The sequence below is a fragment of the Sceloporus undulatus genome, chromosome 7 (genome assembly GCF_019175285.1).
Source record: "Sceloporus undulatus isolate JIND9_A2432 ecotype Alabama chromosome 7, SceUnd_v1.1, whole genome shotgun sequence".
In the NCBI taxonomy this organism is placed as follows: Eukaryota; Metazoa; Chordata; class Lepidosauria; order Squamata; family Phrynosomatidae; genus Sceloporus; species Sceloporus undulatus.
Window position 1 is genome coordinate 2,636,838 of NC_056528.1, and position 17,217 is coordinate 2,654,054.

The window sequence follows — 17,217 nt, forward strand, 5'->3', positions numbered from 1 at the left end:
CACCATGAAGGGATTGATGGGAGGAAAGAGACAGCATGATGAATAGACCCAGGCACAAAAATGTCAGGTGGCGGATATGTAGATGCAAGACTGTCAAGATGGGAAGATGGCCTTTCATAACAGATGGATGAGGATTCTCAATCAATTTCAGAAAGAAAGAAAAAAGGAATAAATAATCCAACAGGCCCGGTATAAGCACTGTACTTCAATTTTTGTACTGGGAAGCTGGAGGTAGCTGGCAGAGTCCCTCTGCGTGGCCAAAAAAAGGTTATGTTGACTTAGGGTTTTGGTCATCCACAAATACAGATAGCATTGGATTGGTTTGGAACGGTTACAGATTGGTACTTGCACAGGTAAAAAGATGCTCTTTGGGGTCTAAGGTGCTGCATGCAATCTGCAGGCCACACTTTGCCCATGTCTGAACTACAAGGGCCAGTGGTCTTAACTCAGGCAGTCTATGGGTGCAGAGAACTTACTCTTGAATTTACCTCTCATCCCACAACTGCTATCTAGGTATCATACTCTCCTCTTACCTGGAGAACTCCCATATAGCCCAGGACAGCTGCAGAAAGAGCTGATCTTAAACCAAAGATGTACAGCAGTCGCTCCACATTCACTGGGCTTAGGGGTGAAGGACATCCGTGAATGTGGAAAAACCACATACAAAAAAGACTATTCTTTTTACCAAAGACAACACTTCTCTGGGAATCTCCAGGTCCTCCAGTGCAACTCTATGGCCAACATCTGCCAGACGTTGATCATGGAATCAGGCTGGAGGACCTACAAATGCCTAGAGAAGTGTTTCTCTAGTAGCGTCTAGGTTCCCCAGCACAACTCTATGGTCAACTTCTGGAGGACCTAGAGATCCTCAGAGTGAACATATTAATTAAAACCACAAATAATTAAATCCGCAAAAGTCCAATCTGCAAATGTGGAGGGCCAACTGTGCCAGCCACTTGGATCTCATTCAATAACTTCCTAAAAGGAAGGCCATAACTCAGTGATAGAACAGAAGATCCCAGATTCACTCACTCTGCCTAACAGTAGGGCTGGCCCTGTTGGATGTTTGATGGAGGGAACGAGAGAGGCTGCATCTACACCGCAGAATTAATGCAGTTTGAGACTGCTTTAACTGCCAAGGCTCAAGCCACCCTGAGATCTTTGGAGACAGGGCGGGATACAAAATATTATCATATCTGAAATAAATGACAAGGTTCCTCTCATCCACCTGCCTTTTTGTGAACAAGACATCATGCACAGGAACGAACTCCAGGATAGAAAACGCACAGCTTCTTGCCCTTTGCTTTGCCAAAAAAGCAGGAGAAATAGAAGTTGCTTGAACTGCGCTGCGACGCTGCTGCTGAAAAATTAATTACCAAGCCGAGGAGGAAAATTAATTTTAGAAATGCAGGAGGTTGACTTTGCCCCTACTTTCTTCCTCTTCCTTCTCCCCTCCGTGGAAAATAGGGAGGAAACCTCCTTGTTTTCTGCCGCCGCCGCAATCCGGGAGCCGTCCAGTCGATAACCCGGCCATCAGAGCAAGGGCTGTAATTAAAAGGTCACTGACCTGGAAAGCCTGGGCCTTACTCGCAGGGCTTCTCAGTAATGATGGAGCTATTAAATTAAGGCGGTTATGAAATCAATGCTAAAAAAGCTTTCACGGTAACGAGCTTCCATTCAAGGACATGCAAACGGCCTGGCGAAATGGAGTTAAATGATGAAAAAGAAAGAAGTAATAAAAGACGGGGAGAGAGAGAGAGAAAGAGAGAGATTGGAATTAGCTCCTTTTTGGAAGCTGCTCCACCTGCAAATTGTTCCTTCTAGGCTCCTTGGATGGGTTATGGGTGCATTTTGGGGTCCGTTCCTTTGTGACTCCCACATCCGAGGCCAAAAGAAAGAAAAGGAAAGGCTATGATAGCTACACTGAGCAAATACAACAACCGGAAGGTGTAGGACATGTAGACTTTCTACTCACACAGAACTCTTGATAGCAAGGGGCTAGTCATGGCAGGTTTACTCTAATAATACTTAGATTCTCCTTTCACACAGGAAGTGTTCATATTTTCTGGAGTCAGACCATGGATCTAACAAACCCAGGGCAAGAACTATTTGGACCTTGAGATGCTGCTGGACTACAAGTCCCAGCAGTCTTAGTCAGGATGGGCAATGGTGAAGAATGCTGGGAGCTGAAGTCCAACAACATCTGAAAGGCCACATGATTTCCAACCCGACGTCCCATACTTGTATTCATGCAAGGCAGAGGCTGGATTAGGTGGCCCTTGAGGTCCTATCTAATTCTGTAAGTACAATTCAAAGATATAGTTTGTAGGATTAGTAGGTGGAGAGATCTTGTAGCACCAAACGCATCTGAGGAAGTAGACTGAAGTCTATGAACGCTCATGCTGCCAATTTCTTTCAGTTAGTTTCAAAGGTGCTACAAGATCTCTCCACACTCTGATTCTATGATTTAGTATTGTCAGCTAGGCATAGCTTTGTGTCAGCTTGGAAAGTGACCACTAGCATAGTTTACATCCCAGCATGGTGTGAAATATAGTGGTTTGAGTGTTGTACTAGCACTCTGGGAGACCAGAGTTGGATTCCCTGCTCAGCCATAGAAACCCAATGGGTAATCCGGGGCATGTCACATTTGTCACTTACATTGATCCTAAAGCAAACCCATTGTGCCGTTTTCATGGCAGAATTTGTACAGAGGGGTTCGCCCTTGCCTTCCTCTGAAGAAGAGAAAATGTGAGCCCGGGGTTATTCAGCAGGTCTCTATGGGCAAGCAGGGATTTGAACCCTGGCCAGAGGATGGCCATGGCAAACGCCCTCTGAACAAGGGTCGCCTTAGCCATAAGACAAAAATGACGTGAAAGGCACACAGAATCCAGCTCTTAAAGCACTATGCTGTCTGGGTTTACAGAGGAAGAAAATGTAATTATGAACCGTAGCTTATAAAGAATTTCATCACATCCTCTCCTGCTTTCTCTCCTCCTGTCAAGCAGCTCTTCCTGAAGGCTTCCCCTAGCCGTCATCACTTTGTCTCCCTGAATGGCCCTGACACCAGACACCGGAGACCATGGGCAACCAAGCCTTGGCAGAAGACTTCTGGCCTGCAGATTCCGCATCTTCCCTATCAAGTTTAGGCAATGAAGCAGATCAATGGAGGCAACGCAGAGGAGGGCACCGTTTCCCTTGGCCTCCTCCTACTCATCTCTCCAAATAAGAGCCTCTTGCCCCCACTGGGAGCAGTTTGTTTGCTCTATTACAAGCCCCGGGTCGGCTTTGACAATCGGGTTCTCTTTGCGATTGCGGCTTTATTTATTAAATTTATTGGACTCTCCAACCGGCAAATGCCCTCGGGGGCAGTTCACAGCCACCAGAATCTAAAACCCTCAATAGGTTACCAACACACACACATTTAGGTAAGGGTTGGTTTGAATCATAGGGCAGAATCTTGTTTAAAACGGCACACTCTGCCTTTTGCATTTCAAATCCAAATTGCATTTTTGCATTTGGATTTGAAAACTGGTTTAAACAAGGTGTTTTTAACAGAAGTGACATTCAATTGGATCTCTCTTTTTTTTAACCTCTGTGTGAAAAAGAAACTGTCGTTTTTGCTTCTGGTACCAAATATCCTGTTAAACTGAAGTATACCTGTATATTGTTCCGTGGTAAAGGAGTGTCAGCATGGTGTGGTTGTTTGAGCATGGGACTATGATGCTGGAGAACAGGGTGACCTTAGTCAAGTCACACTCTCTCAGTTTCAGGCAAAGGCAACCCCCCCAGGAACAAATGTTGCCAAGAAAACCCTGCGATAGGTTTGCCATAAGTCCGAAATAAAGGCACACAACCAAAATGACAACGAAGTCACATCTCAAGACTGTGAAGGAAGACCTCATTTCAGGAAACAAGGAAGCTTCAACATTGTTAGCAGCAGATGATGTCTTCTATCCTGCAGATAAAAAGAAAGTCCATATGCTTCAACCCTGAAGCCCTTGCTTCACCAAAACACATGAGTCTGAAGATCCACTGGCTCTTCTTAAACCTTGGATCTCCTCCTCCAGGTGACCCTGCATTTCCACTTGTTCCACCAAGTCAGCCATCCCCACAAAAGCCTGAGAATATCAGATGCAAAACCCACTCCTTCCTGCAGTAAACATAGAGGGGTAGCTGTGTTGGCCATTTAGTACATTCAAACAAAAATCCACCACAAATCCTTCCTGCAGCAGTCAATCGAATGCCGTCAGGAAGTGCAGAAGCAGGACATGAAAGCAATAGACTCCCTTGGAGTTGATCTGCAGTTAATAAAAACTGGAAGCCGCAGATTTATCCTCTTCCATAAAATGGTCTAAATCTACCTAACGCTGTGCGCTACGTATCTTAGGGCAGGCATTCCCTTCTTTTAGATCCCTTCAAGACGGGGAGACATCCCTTCTTCGAGACTGAAGTCCTGCTGATTCTCTGGCACCTTCTTGAGATGCAAGGTCTGCCCAAGTGGACCTCAATGGCCTAGAGTTCTGAAAGAGGTTAGTAGGGATTCTGCAACACATCGCAATGGCGGGGAAACATTTTTTTGAGTCTGCCCTCCTTATCCACAGATTTTTTTTAACCACAGATTCAAGCATCCACGGCTTGGAAATCTATTTTAAAGATACAAATTCTAAATAGCAAACTCTGATTGTCCATATTATATAAGACACACCATCTTGCTATGCCACTGTATATAATGGGACTTGAACATCCATGGATTTTGTTATCCATAGGGGGGTCCTGGAACCAAACCCCAGTGAATACTAAAGACCCATTATACCAGTAGTCCCCAAACTGTGCTCTTTAAGGGATTTTGGACTCCCAGGATGCTTGAACCCATGTGGATAAGGAGGGTTGACTGTACATTTCTGTCTCCCATAACTTTTGCCATGCACCTGCTAAAACCATTTTTCCTGGTGAGTTTAACTTTTTCCTCCTTCCCCCATGTCCTCTGCTTCTGCTTGCCATAGTCACGAACAACAGATTTGTTTTTATATAACCAAAAATGCAGCGGCGAGTGTTCCTCTCTCCGATATATTCAGAAGGGCAACCTCTGCTCTTGTCCTTCCCGCAGAAAGAAATTTGCAACAGAAAGGAAGAAACTCATAAATTCCACCAAAGGCCAGCACAAGGCTTTAAAAATGGGAGTGGGAGAGGAGATAAATGATTCTAATAACTAGAAGTTTCTCATTAGAGTCTCCTTTTTACTCAGGAGTTTAAAAGGAGTCAGTGTCCAAGGACCAGGAATCTCATGCAAATCTTCAAAAGACCTTGCAGAACTAGGATGGTGTCTGAACATTTGCATTTGTGTGTGTCTCTCCAAGGCCCTTGTCAACTTATGGCAACACCATGCATTTCATAGGGTTTCCTTAGGCAAGGACGTTTTGCCAGTTCCTTCCTAGGAAATACAGCCTACAGAATCTGGTATTCATTAGCAGTCTCCCCTCCAAGCACTAATCAGGGCTGACCCAACTTAGCTTCCGAGATCAGTCAGCTATAGGTTTGTGTGCAGCAAAGAGGGTTGGTTTGTGTGGGTTTTCTCCCCCTCTTTGCTTTGGTAATCATTAGCCAAGTAATTCATTAGACGCTTTAATCGGGTCAGCGTCTCTCTCTCTTGCTCTCTTCTGGCCTCCTCTGCCAGTTTGTTGACATTGCCCCCTCCCTTCCAAATCTTTGCTTCTTCCCGGTCAGGGATTTATTAAAATTAAACATATTAGATGAAGCGTCAGATATTTATAACAACAACAACAGTAAGATTATTCCGTAAAGCCGGCAACCGGGGAGCGCGGCACCAAAACACCCCAGACGTTTGTCTCTACATTGCTCCGAGTACCTTTTGCAAATGAAATCCTAACCCGTCTGAAAGAGAAGTACAACGAAGAGAGAGGAACACAGGGAATAAGTGGTACAATGCACCGGCCGCTATAATACAGCATGAATTGTGTTATTTTTTAGTGGGGTGGGTGAGGACCAGAAGAAAAGGAGCCGCGAAAGGATCTCTCTCGGCAACTATAGATTTCATCTCAGGTTACCGTGGGTAATCAGCGCAGCTTTTAGGCTCAGCTTTCCTTTGCTTCATTGCTTTGATGATAGAGTTGAAATCCCAAAGCTTTTATGATTAATTACTCCCCGTAGGTCCGCATATTTCAAGGGGAAAAATATGAGAGAGAGAGAGAGAGAAAGGAGAAGAGAGAAACAGACATAGAGAAAAAGACTTGCGTGGCAAAATAGCAGCCCTGGAAGCAAAAAGTTTCAAAAGCCGTTTGTGACGGCGAGGAACGTCTTGGAGGCGTGAGCCCCGATTGTCGAAAGGTCGCTGCGTCCGGAGGGTCTGTAATTCAGCGCCTAATCGAATAAAGATGTCTTTTTCTGCAATGCAAAAAGCAGACGTCGCAGGTCTTATGGTTTCCGCAAGTTCTTTATCTCTACAATCTGGCCACCGTCTGACACTGAATCAGGTGTCTTTAGGCCAAATGAAACTAATAACAACAGATGCGGTTTTTCATTTCACGTTTTGTTAGAAATTTAACAAATTGGTTAATTTCAGGTGTGAAAGGACTTTAGATTCAAAGGTGGGGGATAATGGGACGGACATATTTGTCCACCCTGGTCTGGCTTTGACTGCATATCCCTTAAAAATCTGATTTTGGGCTTGTCTATATGTATAAAATACTCCTCATTCCAGTCTAACAGACTGTGATCCGACCACACAGGATTTGCAGGACTGAATCCAAAATACCCCTCCATCTTTCTCTGTTCTTGCTCTGACACCTTTAAAACTTTAGATCCTCACTTCTTTTAATATCCTTGAAGATATTTATGGTAGAAGGGCCAGAGACAGAGCAGCTTCCATCTGCTGGAAATGATGCTGAATTTACCGAGACGCGGTTCCTTCTTTGTTTCTGAAAGGACTCGGCAGTCAATTGCGTGCCCTTTTAGACTGTGAAAGGCAGGCTGACCCCAAATTTAACCTTAACCCGACCTCATTTCACAGACCATGGCTGTGCCCTTCATTGCAAGTCCTGGCTATCTTCTGAAGCCATTGACCGTTTCACCTGCAGATGGCCAGCCCCGCAGCAAATACCACGAAGGAGTCAGAACTGGCCAAACTGAAAGCCTGTAATGCTCCATGGTTCTTTCTTTCGAGAGGATATCAATTTAGATGTCTGCAACCTAAGCTATTGCTCCATGTTATGTTTCACCAGCAACTTGTGTCCCTTCACAGTTGCAAAACACAAGCAATTCAAGTACAATGGTCCCTTACCTTACATGGGGATTCGTTCCGGACACACACACCCTGCATAAGGCGAAAAATTCGTATGCGTGAGCCCCATTGAATATAATGGGGCTCATGTTTGCAGCACGGCAGAGCGTGTGGGCTGTGGGCACGCATGCCATTCATTCTTTCCCCGTGCGGCTTCATGTATGGCACAGGCGCACTGTATATTGGTTTTGAGAAGCGGTATCATTAGACTGGCGTCAGAAAGTCACCCCTGCACTGACCTTCCCTCATACCACCCTTAGTAAAGTTTTTCTGCATTCACGATACGCGCAAACTGTAATTCCCATTTATCACTAAGGCAACAGTTGTGACATAACCAACTAGCAAAATTAAAATTCTACCTTTTAATTACAGCCGTCTTCTGCGCAGCCTAAGTGTATCTACATTTACATCAATTCGTGGGGTTAAAGGGAACATTTGGTAAGATGTGATGTTTTAAAGAACAATTCAAAACAGTAAAAAGAATTTAAAACATGACGCCTCTTCTTTCTTTATCCAAGGAGCCTCACACTACTTACACCTTCTCTTCCAAGGAGCTTCAGTGTTTTAAAGGGTGACCGTCACAACCCATTTCGGCCAAAAGGCAGACCTTTGGAGAGCAGTGGTGTTACCCGCCTTAGGATTGTCATATGGTGCCGCCTGAACACCCTGCATTGCCCTAGTGGCGCCCCAGGCTTTGGGTATATTGGTCACCAAAACATTTTAAATATGGACTTACTTACCGTAAATCTGCTCATTGTTGGAGGCGTAATACTGTTAATGCTTCTCTAACCTATATGTTTTGGAAATGCTGCATAGCTGCCCCAATTTTGGGTGGAAGCAATTACACGAATAAACCTGGCACTGTAAGATGCTCTTATATTTAGTGATGCACATATTCCATAAACTACTTACTTGTGTCTTGGAACTTAACACATGGTCAATGGAAATGGATCATTTGTGCCCTCTTGACCGCTAAAAGACCGATACTCCAGTATTGGAAAGGTAACACATTCCCACCAATGTTAGAAAATTTAAGAACGCTTCCAACACTTGAAAGATATAGCAACGCAATCTACAATTGGACTTATATTTAGCTATGTGGTCTACTTCTATTGAAATGTATGAGCAATGGTTTCTCTTTGTCATCTCCTTATTCCTTATTGCCATGTTAGAACATCACAACAAGTAACTGAGAGCCTTGCAGTGTATTTTTACTTTGCATAGTACTTTCAATAAAATCTTTAAAATTTCAAAGATTAACAGCTGCAAAACACAAAGCCTTGTCCTGAAGATTTGTGGGTTTGGACACATGGGGATGCTTCCGGAGTTCAAGAGGACATGGGGGCGAGGGAGACATCAAGATGACATATCACACAAGGGGAAGAATAGGCTAAACAAACTGGGAAACGTTTCAGCAAGAGAAAAAGGTTATAAAGGACAGGTTGAGATCTTAGTGAACTGTTACGATCTGGTACCTTTTTTCTTAAGAAACAGTCTTCTAGTTGCAAGCGGACTTTGGCGGACCCGGGTGTTTTGTAGAAACTTCACTGCTGTTGCGATCTGTGTGGAAAAGAGGAAGATGTTTAAACCAGGTGACACTCAGAATCCAGTTTGCAAAACACACACAAAGCATTAAACAAGGCAGCCCTGATGTCAAAATCCCATGTAACAGAAAGCACTTTAACTGTGCTGAAATACTGCAGATCAAGCACCGACAATCTGTCAAAGATCCCCGGAAGATAAGATCTAGCACAAGCTAAATGCATACACCCTTCAGACAAATTCTGCTTCTTCTGTGATGCATACACCCATTTCAGAGTAAGATCACAACTTTTTAACACCATTTTAGGCCACACACCTTGAAAACCACAAGCAGAACAATTCCAGAAAGGGGGCAAATAAGGAGAAATGAATAGCAGCCTATCTAATCTTTGCCGATGGGGATATCATGAAACTGGGCCATTATAATAAAGATGCTATTATAGCAAAGATGTCTAAACGTCAGGAATTAAACAATTCAATGTAAAGACACCTTTTGTTGCTGTTAATGTTAGGAGTAATGATTTGGGGCCTATCCGCACTGCAGAAATAATCCATCTTGACACCACTTTAACTTCATGGCTCAATGCTGGGATTCTGGGAATCCTGGTTTTGTGAGACATTTAGCTCCGATGCCACAACAAACCACAATTTCTAGAATCCCACAGCATTCAGCCACGGCAATTAAAGCGGTGTCAAACTGGATTATTTCTGCAGTGTGGACACAGCCTCAAGAGAAATGGGTATGTATAACTTGGAGAAGAAGAGAAAACTAAGAGGTGACACAAAAGCAATCTTTAAATATCTGTTGGGATTTCAGAGAGAAGATAGAGCAAGTTGGTTTTCTGTTGCTGCAGAGAGCAGAGAAGAAACCACTGGATTCAAATGACAAGAAAAGAGGTTGCATCTAAACAGAAAGGTGAGATGTAAATGTGATAGAGAGAAAGAGAGATAGGAAGACTGATAGATCTCCCTGTATCTGTAACAAACATAAAAGTGCCCTTCTAAAATGTTAAGACATCTGGATGGCCCCCAAACCCCTTCATGCATTTCTCTCCATAGGAACCCATACTAGCTATCAAAGAGTTGCTTCCATTGACGCAGCCTGGCCAGGGCTTCCATTGGATCCTGTTGGTTCGCCATTTAGTTTCAGAAGAACCTGGGCTTAGAAAAGGAAAAGAAGGTGATTTAATGGGCACTGCGATCCTTTCAACCACAGCATCTTCAAGGCAAGGGTTGGAGAACATCCTTGTCTCTGTTTTTGAGGAGGGAAACAACCCAACCCAAACCTCTTGCCATAACTCAAGCAAATGCCTGTCATCACCTGGTTTTCAAATATGCATCTCAGGTCAAAGAGCAGAGTTCTGATGGGTTTTAATGGCCCTTTTGATGTAGTCCTTGGTGCATTCCATCAATGTTGTATGTGTGCATGTGTTTTCCCCCCTTTTAAATTGCATCTCTTATTTCTTTAAATACATTAATCAGATGAGTGTAGGCAAAACGGATCCATCGGACAATGCAATAAACATGAATTATCATCTATCCAACATGCATAATGGCTTAAAAAAACATAATAGGAGGTGTAGTTTAAATGATTAGTTATTACACCTGCGGTGGGTCTGATTCAATTGGGGGAAATCATCTTTAATAGGTTAAAAGGTTTAGATCACCCGGCTTTCCCCTTAAAGTGGCTGTAGAGAGGTATGATGGAGTATGCTGTCATTACTAATTCATTTAAGAAAAGCATGGGGGGATACAGCAAAGAACAGCATAAATGAGCCAATCCAATTTAGACATCAGGTAAGGCAGAAAAACACCTTTTTAAAAAGCATGATAAATGAATTTGGGAGGAAGATGAAATCCGCATTTTTATTTTAACGGGAAATTTGACCAAGTCCCAGCGCACTTCAGGGTTGAAGGAGAAATGGGGAGGAATGGCAGAGGTACATGCGGCGGCGAGGGGAAAGGGACTCTCTTTTTAAAGTTTAGCACTCCATCATTCCCGATCGTAAAATGATATGGAACCCACCCACCCCTCTGCGACACATAAAGTGGCACTTTGGTCTTGTTTATGCCCCTCTCGAACTGCCTCGCTGGAAACGCCAGCAATAGGGAAATTGCACATTTAAACGGCGCGGGTCTCGATGCGCCAGATGCAAAGGATAAACGGCACAAATTAATAACCGCGGGGGGGAAATGTGCTGAATAAGAAGGATGTCCGAATAAGCAAAGGCAGGGATGTGACAACATATCAAAAGCTACTTTGCTTTTATATGAATGCCTTGTTCCTTCTGCAACTCTTTTGACGGCCTTCCGCTGTTCGGAGGGAAAGCGATGCCCAAGGCCAAAACGCTGGCAAAGGCCCACTGGAAGGCAACTCTCAAAACCTTTTAGATCGTGCCGTTTGACTGACTCGAGCTTAAGGTCTCAGTGGGAGGAATTTGGAAAGGCTGGCGTATGACAGAAGATCAGGGATGAGAGGGTAGTCGGTAATGGTCAGGAACTAGTTGGCGAGGGGTTTGAGTGGTCAAGAGCGTCAGGGCCAGAAACAGAGGAGAGTTAGAGTCAGGGTTACAGTTACTTGGGATATGAATGAAAGAGAGACGTGATTCAAATGTTTTAAATAAGTACTGTAATCTGGGATGTTACGCTCAAATCCTGCTTAATAAATGATGCACTTTTGCCTCTAAGAATGCTACATATCGGAAAGCTTAGGTTCAGCCACATGGTATCTATGGTGGCAGCAGTTAATAAAAGACATTGGTGTCCAGAGGAATAAAGTCTTGGAGAGGATCCATGAGCACATCTAGGAAGAAATTGTGTTGTTGTTGTTATCCTTTATATCCTGCCTCCCTCCCAACAACTGGATTCAAGACACCTAGCAACATATTTAAAACAATATAGATTAAAACTATACGAAATTTTGGATAAAGGTATAAATACAGTGGGACCTTGTTATCCACCGGAGTTTGGTTCCAGGACGCTCCAGGGATAACAAAATCCATGGATGCCCAAGTCCCATTAAATATAGTTGCAGAACAAAATGGTGTCCATTATATAAAATGGCAAAATCAAGGTTTGCTATTTGGATTTTATACTTTTTTGAATATTTTCAAGCCATGGATGCTTGAAATTTCTTAAGTTCTTATCAGAAACAACCCATTAATCGGTTACTTACGCCGGCCAAAGTAAGTGAATATGGTATGATACAGCATAGATCATGCCTGCTATGGATCTGCTGTTATACTGGCAGATCCCCAGGTGATTTGCAATAGATAGCAGTGGAGACCTTTAGTTACTTAAAGCAAAACCAGGCAAACTTTCTTCTAGTCAAGGCTGCGTTCTGGGGTTTGCATGTAATCTAGAAAGGGGCTGCCACATTTACAACCCTCAAAACCACTATACCATGCTGGGGAAAAAGGTGATATATTCAAAGGAAGTTTGTACATATTCCCATGTGGCTGAGAGGGTGCCACTTTCCTACGGTTACCCAGTGGGTTTCTATGGCTGAGTAGGGATTCGAACTCTGGCCTTCCGCTGCACATACTGGATCTCAAATCTTGGGCTACAGATGCCTGGCTATCGATAATATTGTCTCGGGTTTATGGGGCATATAGTCCAAAACATCAGGAAGGCAGCAGGTTGTTTGCCTGGCGGTCCAGATTCATATCCTGTTTGGAGAAAAAGACCCGGCACCTTGCTGACTTTGCTAAACAGAAACCTCACCCTCGGCTGCAAAGAAGTATTTCCCCTCTAAACTAAGAGTAGTGCCTCTAATAGATGAAACTGACAAGGACTGTAGCTTTCTGAGCATTGCATTGGCAACACACACACACACACAATTGGATTTGTGCAAACCAGGAAGACAACGCCGAGCAAAAACCTACTTTTCAATAAAGCTGTTCTATCAAAAAAATGAAATCGCTCCATTAACAAGAGCTAAATTATTTAAAGGGCCTCCTCCATCATCTGTCTCATCTTTTTGCTAAAGGTCTATTGATTGAAAATGACATTACAAAATTATAGCTTAGAAAGGAAGATTCCCTCTTCCCTCCACCTTTCTCTCTCTCTTACGAACAGAAGAGAAGTCTGCAACCAGCATTGCAGGGGAAACATTTCCATTTCCTAAGGCAGCTTCATCCAAGTTTCCAGGCCTCCGGAAAAAGAGATAACTGATTAGAAATCAGAATAACTATCTACCTCAGTTAACCAAGTAGACGTCTTCTTGGGCATGGCTTCTTTAACAGAAGATAGCATGGTATAGCGATAGGAAAGAAGAGGGATAAGTTCCTACATCCCTTCAGCACCACTTAACATTGGCAAGCAATCATTGTAGTAATTGCATGGAAGAGAGAACAATACACAGATATATATACACACACACACACACATACACACACACACACACACACACACACACACACCCAACTCTCTTCCATGCCAGCGTTCTCTGAAGATGCCAGCCACAGATGCTGGTGAAGCATCAGGAATAAACTCTTCTAAAACATGGCTACAGAGCCCAAAATCCCCACAACAAACTATGGATGCTGGTCAAGAAAGCCTTCAGCTTCACATATATTCCCACTCTTCCATAATTCAAGCTTTATGGCATGTTTTGCTTTGTATTCTGAGACTCTGTTGTAAGCCGCCTTGATCATATGGAAAGGCGGGGTATAAATAAAACTAATAATAATAATAATAATAATAATAATAATAATGTTGTGTATTACAGACATAGCGTTGCAACCCAACACTGAAAGTCTGTGTTTTTCTAGCACTCTCCCTATGGCAATGTTGCTAAAAAGCATCCAGCTAGAGAGCATCAGGAGGAAAAGGAAACTCGGGAGGCACAAAAAGGCTTTGCAAAAAGGAGCTTCACTGTCGGAGGCTTTGTTAACTGAAGCATATGATGGTATTTTAATGAAATGAGGAGGGTACTGGGGACAATCCAGTGGAATCCAGTAACCAGTATGAGCCCCTACACTAAAAATGTCCAAGGTTTGATCCTAAATAAGTATTGCCTTAGGCAAAGTACCAATGTAATAATGATTTCACATAATGTGATCTTATGTATTTACATGCTGTCCTTTTATGATTTTATTCAGCCCCCAAAGAAGGCCTTAAGAACACTCACAGGTTGAAACACGTTGTTGGGTTTTTCGACTAATAAAAAACACCACCTTCTGAGCATCTTCAGACTTGTCTCCTGTTTCTTCTGTGGATATTTTAACTAAGCCAAAAAAAGTTATAATCTTTGAGCAAAGAAGGAGGTAAAGGCTTTTTATATGACTGTTGAATGGGATACTCCCATTTCTCCACCCATCTTTACATTTCCCAGTTCAAGCTTTGGAACTGCAATGGGAGCAACTGCAGAGAAGCTTGATCCAAATGTTGGGAATGTCCTATACTAAGTACCTTCGAAATTCCTGTTCCTGTAATATTTTCAAGAAGAAATACATATATACGCACTGCGCATATATTGTTATGCTTTTTAAAAAGGTTTTCACATTAATGTGGAAACAAGGCAAAACAAGACCAAGGGGCAGAAGTGCAGAAACATGAGACAGAGCTGAAATTGTCCAATTTCTCCATCCTTGTTCAGAATAGCTTTTCAAAAGAGCAATAAAGGAGAGTCAAAATCCACAATGGCTCTACATAAGGGACATTAAGAGGATTGTGTTCATTCGCTCTGCATAAGGGACAAACCTTCTGGTCTTTAAATAAGGGACATGCCTTACAATAAGTTTAATAGTTTAATTCTATTTTAATTCCAATAGTTTAATTCCATTTTAATTGTCACTTTAGTAGGTTTTTATTTGTACAGTGTTGTGTTTTTGGACTGTAAGCTACTTTGAGTCCCAGTTTTTGGGGGGAGGGGGTACAAATAGATAGAAGAAGGTGGAGGAGGAGGAGGAGGAGAAAAGGAAAGAAGAGGAGGAGGAGGAAGAAGAAAAGGAAAAAGAAGAAGAGGTGAAGAGGAGCAGGATGAAGAAAAGGAAGAAGAGGAGGAGGAGAAGGAGAAGAAGAAAAAGAGGAGGAGGAGGAGGAGGAAAAGGAGGAAGAGGAAGAGGAGGAGGAAGAAGGGAAAGAAGAAGAAGAGAAGGTAGAGGAAAAGGAAAAGTAAGAATAGAAGGAGGATAAATAAGAACAGGAAGAAGAGGAAAAGGAAGAAGAAAAGGTGGAGAAGGAGGAAAAAAAGAGGAGGATGAAAAGGAAGGAAGAAAGAAGAAGAGGAAGCAGAGGAGGAGGAAGAAGAAGAAGAGGAGGAAGAGGAGGAGGAGAAAGAGGAGAAGAAGGAGAAGGAAGAGGAGAAGGAATAGGGAGAAGGAGAAGAAGAAAAATAAAAAGCGGAGGAGGAGGAAAAGGAGGAAGAAGAAAAAGAGGAAGAAGGGAAAGAAGAAGAGAAGGTAGAGGAAAAAGCAGAGGAGGAGGAAAAGGAAGAAGAAAAGGAGGAGGAGGAGCAGGAGGAGGAAGAGGAGAAGAAAGAGCAAGAAGAGGAGGAGGAGGAGGAAGAAAAGTAAGAAGAGAAGGAGGAAGAAGAGAAGGAGGAAGAAGAAGAAGAAGAAAAGGAAGAAGAAGAGGAAGAGGAGGAGGAGGAGGAGACCCCTGGCATCCCTTGTTCAGAACCATTATGCACTCAGACCCAAAGTCTTGCTCCTAATGCTCTGAAGCCTGGCATCAGGTAGAAGGGAAAGGAAGGCCCAGCCCTGTCAGAGCGGTTCTGGGGGGAGAGAAAATGCTGCGTTTTAAGTAAGATGGGAAAGGAGGGGGGGAAGTATCCGTCCTCTTGTCAGGAATAGCTTGACAAATATGGCCATCAGTGGCACAAGGAAGTAGTTGCAAAGCAGCTGTTAATCAGGGTAACACATCGCAGAACGCTGATGCTAGCAGTCGTGAAAAAATGCAAGAGGCTAATTATGAAGCTATATATCTCGCTAAAGAGGCACCGCTCCTCCTCGAGATTCCAGATAGAGCAATCTCACAGTGACAATCCCGGGTTGGATACCCACATATATGCGCACACCCGCACACAACGCCGCTCCGCTTTCCAAATCAGAGGTCCTGAAAAGATTAAAAATACACATCAAATTATTTGCAAGCATGAAGTATGGAGGAGATTGGGAAAACAGGAGCTTGTCCATTTGGGTTTCTTCTTCGCTGACTTGGAGATGAGCTTCAAACCAAAGCAGGCTTTTCGTAAACTCCTGCTCCTCCAAAGTGTTTGTGGTGCATATAGCACCTGGTTCCTAGCAACTGTAAAGTATACAGCTGTGATTAAAGCCCCAGCCTGCACTGTAGAAATGAAGAAACCTCTTGGTTTTGATTCCTGCGGCATCTGAGTTTTCCAAACTTGCAATTTGAGAAGAGTCATAACTGAAAATATACACAGACTGAAATGGAATTACAGTATCCTCAATTTGCACTGGTCAAATTCAATAGTGACAGCTGTTCCAAGAAGGGAGAGGGCAATGTTGGATAGTCATTGAGTCAACAGTGTGATGCGGCAGCTAAAAAGGCCAATGCGATTCTAGGCTGCATTAATAGAGGTATAGTATCTAAATCGAGTGGAGTCACAGTGCCCCTCTGTTCTGCTTTGGTCAGGCCTCACCTGGAATATTGTGTCCAGTTCTGGGCCCAATTCAAAAATGATGAAAAGCTGGAGCGTGTCCAAAGGAGGTCAACCAAAATGGTGAAGGGGCTGGAAACCAAAAAAGCCCTATGAGAAGAGACTTAGGGAGCTTGGTGTGTTTAGTCTAGAGAAGGTTAAGAGGCGATATGATAGCCCTGTTTAAATATTTCAAGGAGTGTCACACTCAGGAGGGAGCAAGCTTGTTTTCTGCTGCTCCAGAGACTAGGACCTGGAGCAATGGATGGAAGCTACAGGAAAAGAGATTCCACCTCAACATTAGGAAGAACCTCCTGAGAGCAAGATCTATTGGATAGTTGGTTACCTTGTGCAAAAGAGATTAAATATTAACAATGACTTTTGCTTCGAACACTGTAGTAGGTTTTATTTTCCAGCTTGGGGAAGAAGGAGCTACTTTCCTCTTCCTTCCGAATCTCAAAACTACAGAGGGTTTGGGCAACCTACCCATTGATTGGAATTTAATGGATTAATTGCTCGACTGGTCAGTCAAAAGGCAAACGGCGGCCCGACTAAACAAGACTTAATTGGACAAACAGCCCCATTAATAGCCACTTCCCTGCATTATAATCATCTGGTGCTTTTTAAAAATCTATTTATGAAAGCAGTCATTGAGGAATCCTGCGATCGTAAGTATCGCCGATTAATGAGCTGTTGGTCAAAATTGTAACCCTTCTGGTTGAGCCGCTCTTAAGCCAGTTGCCCTCAGTTTTGAGAAGACAAGTCTGAATTAGTG

The 17,217-nt window shown here is 43.3% G+C and overlaps 1 protein-coding gene across 1 annotated transcript in view; it reads right to left on the minus strand.

Annotated features, from left to right (window-relative positions):
- Window positions 1–17,217, minus strand: part of PEX14 (peroxisomal biogenesis factor 14) — an 87,279-nt gene that overhangs the window by 35,782 nt on the left and 34,280 nt on the right. The window contains exon 3 of the mRNA XM_042479275.1: window positions 8,773–8,857. Within this exon, the coding sequence (XP_042335209.1) occupies window positions 8,773–8,857 (85 nt within the window). The remainder of the gene's footprint in view (window positions 1–8,772; window positions 8,858–17,217) is intronic.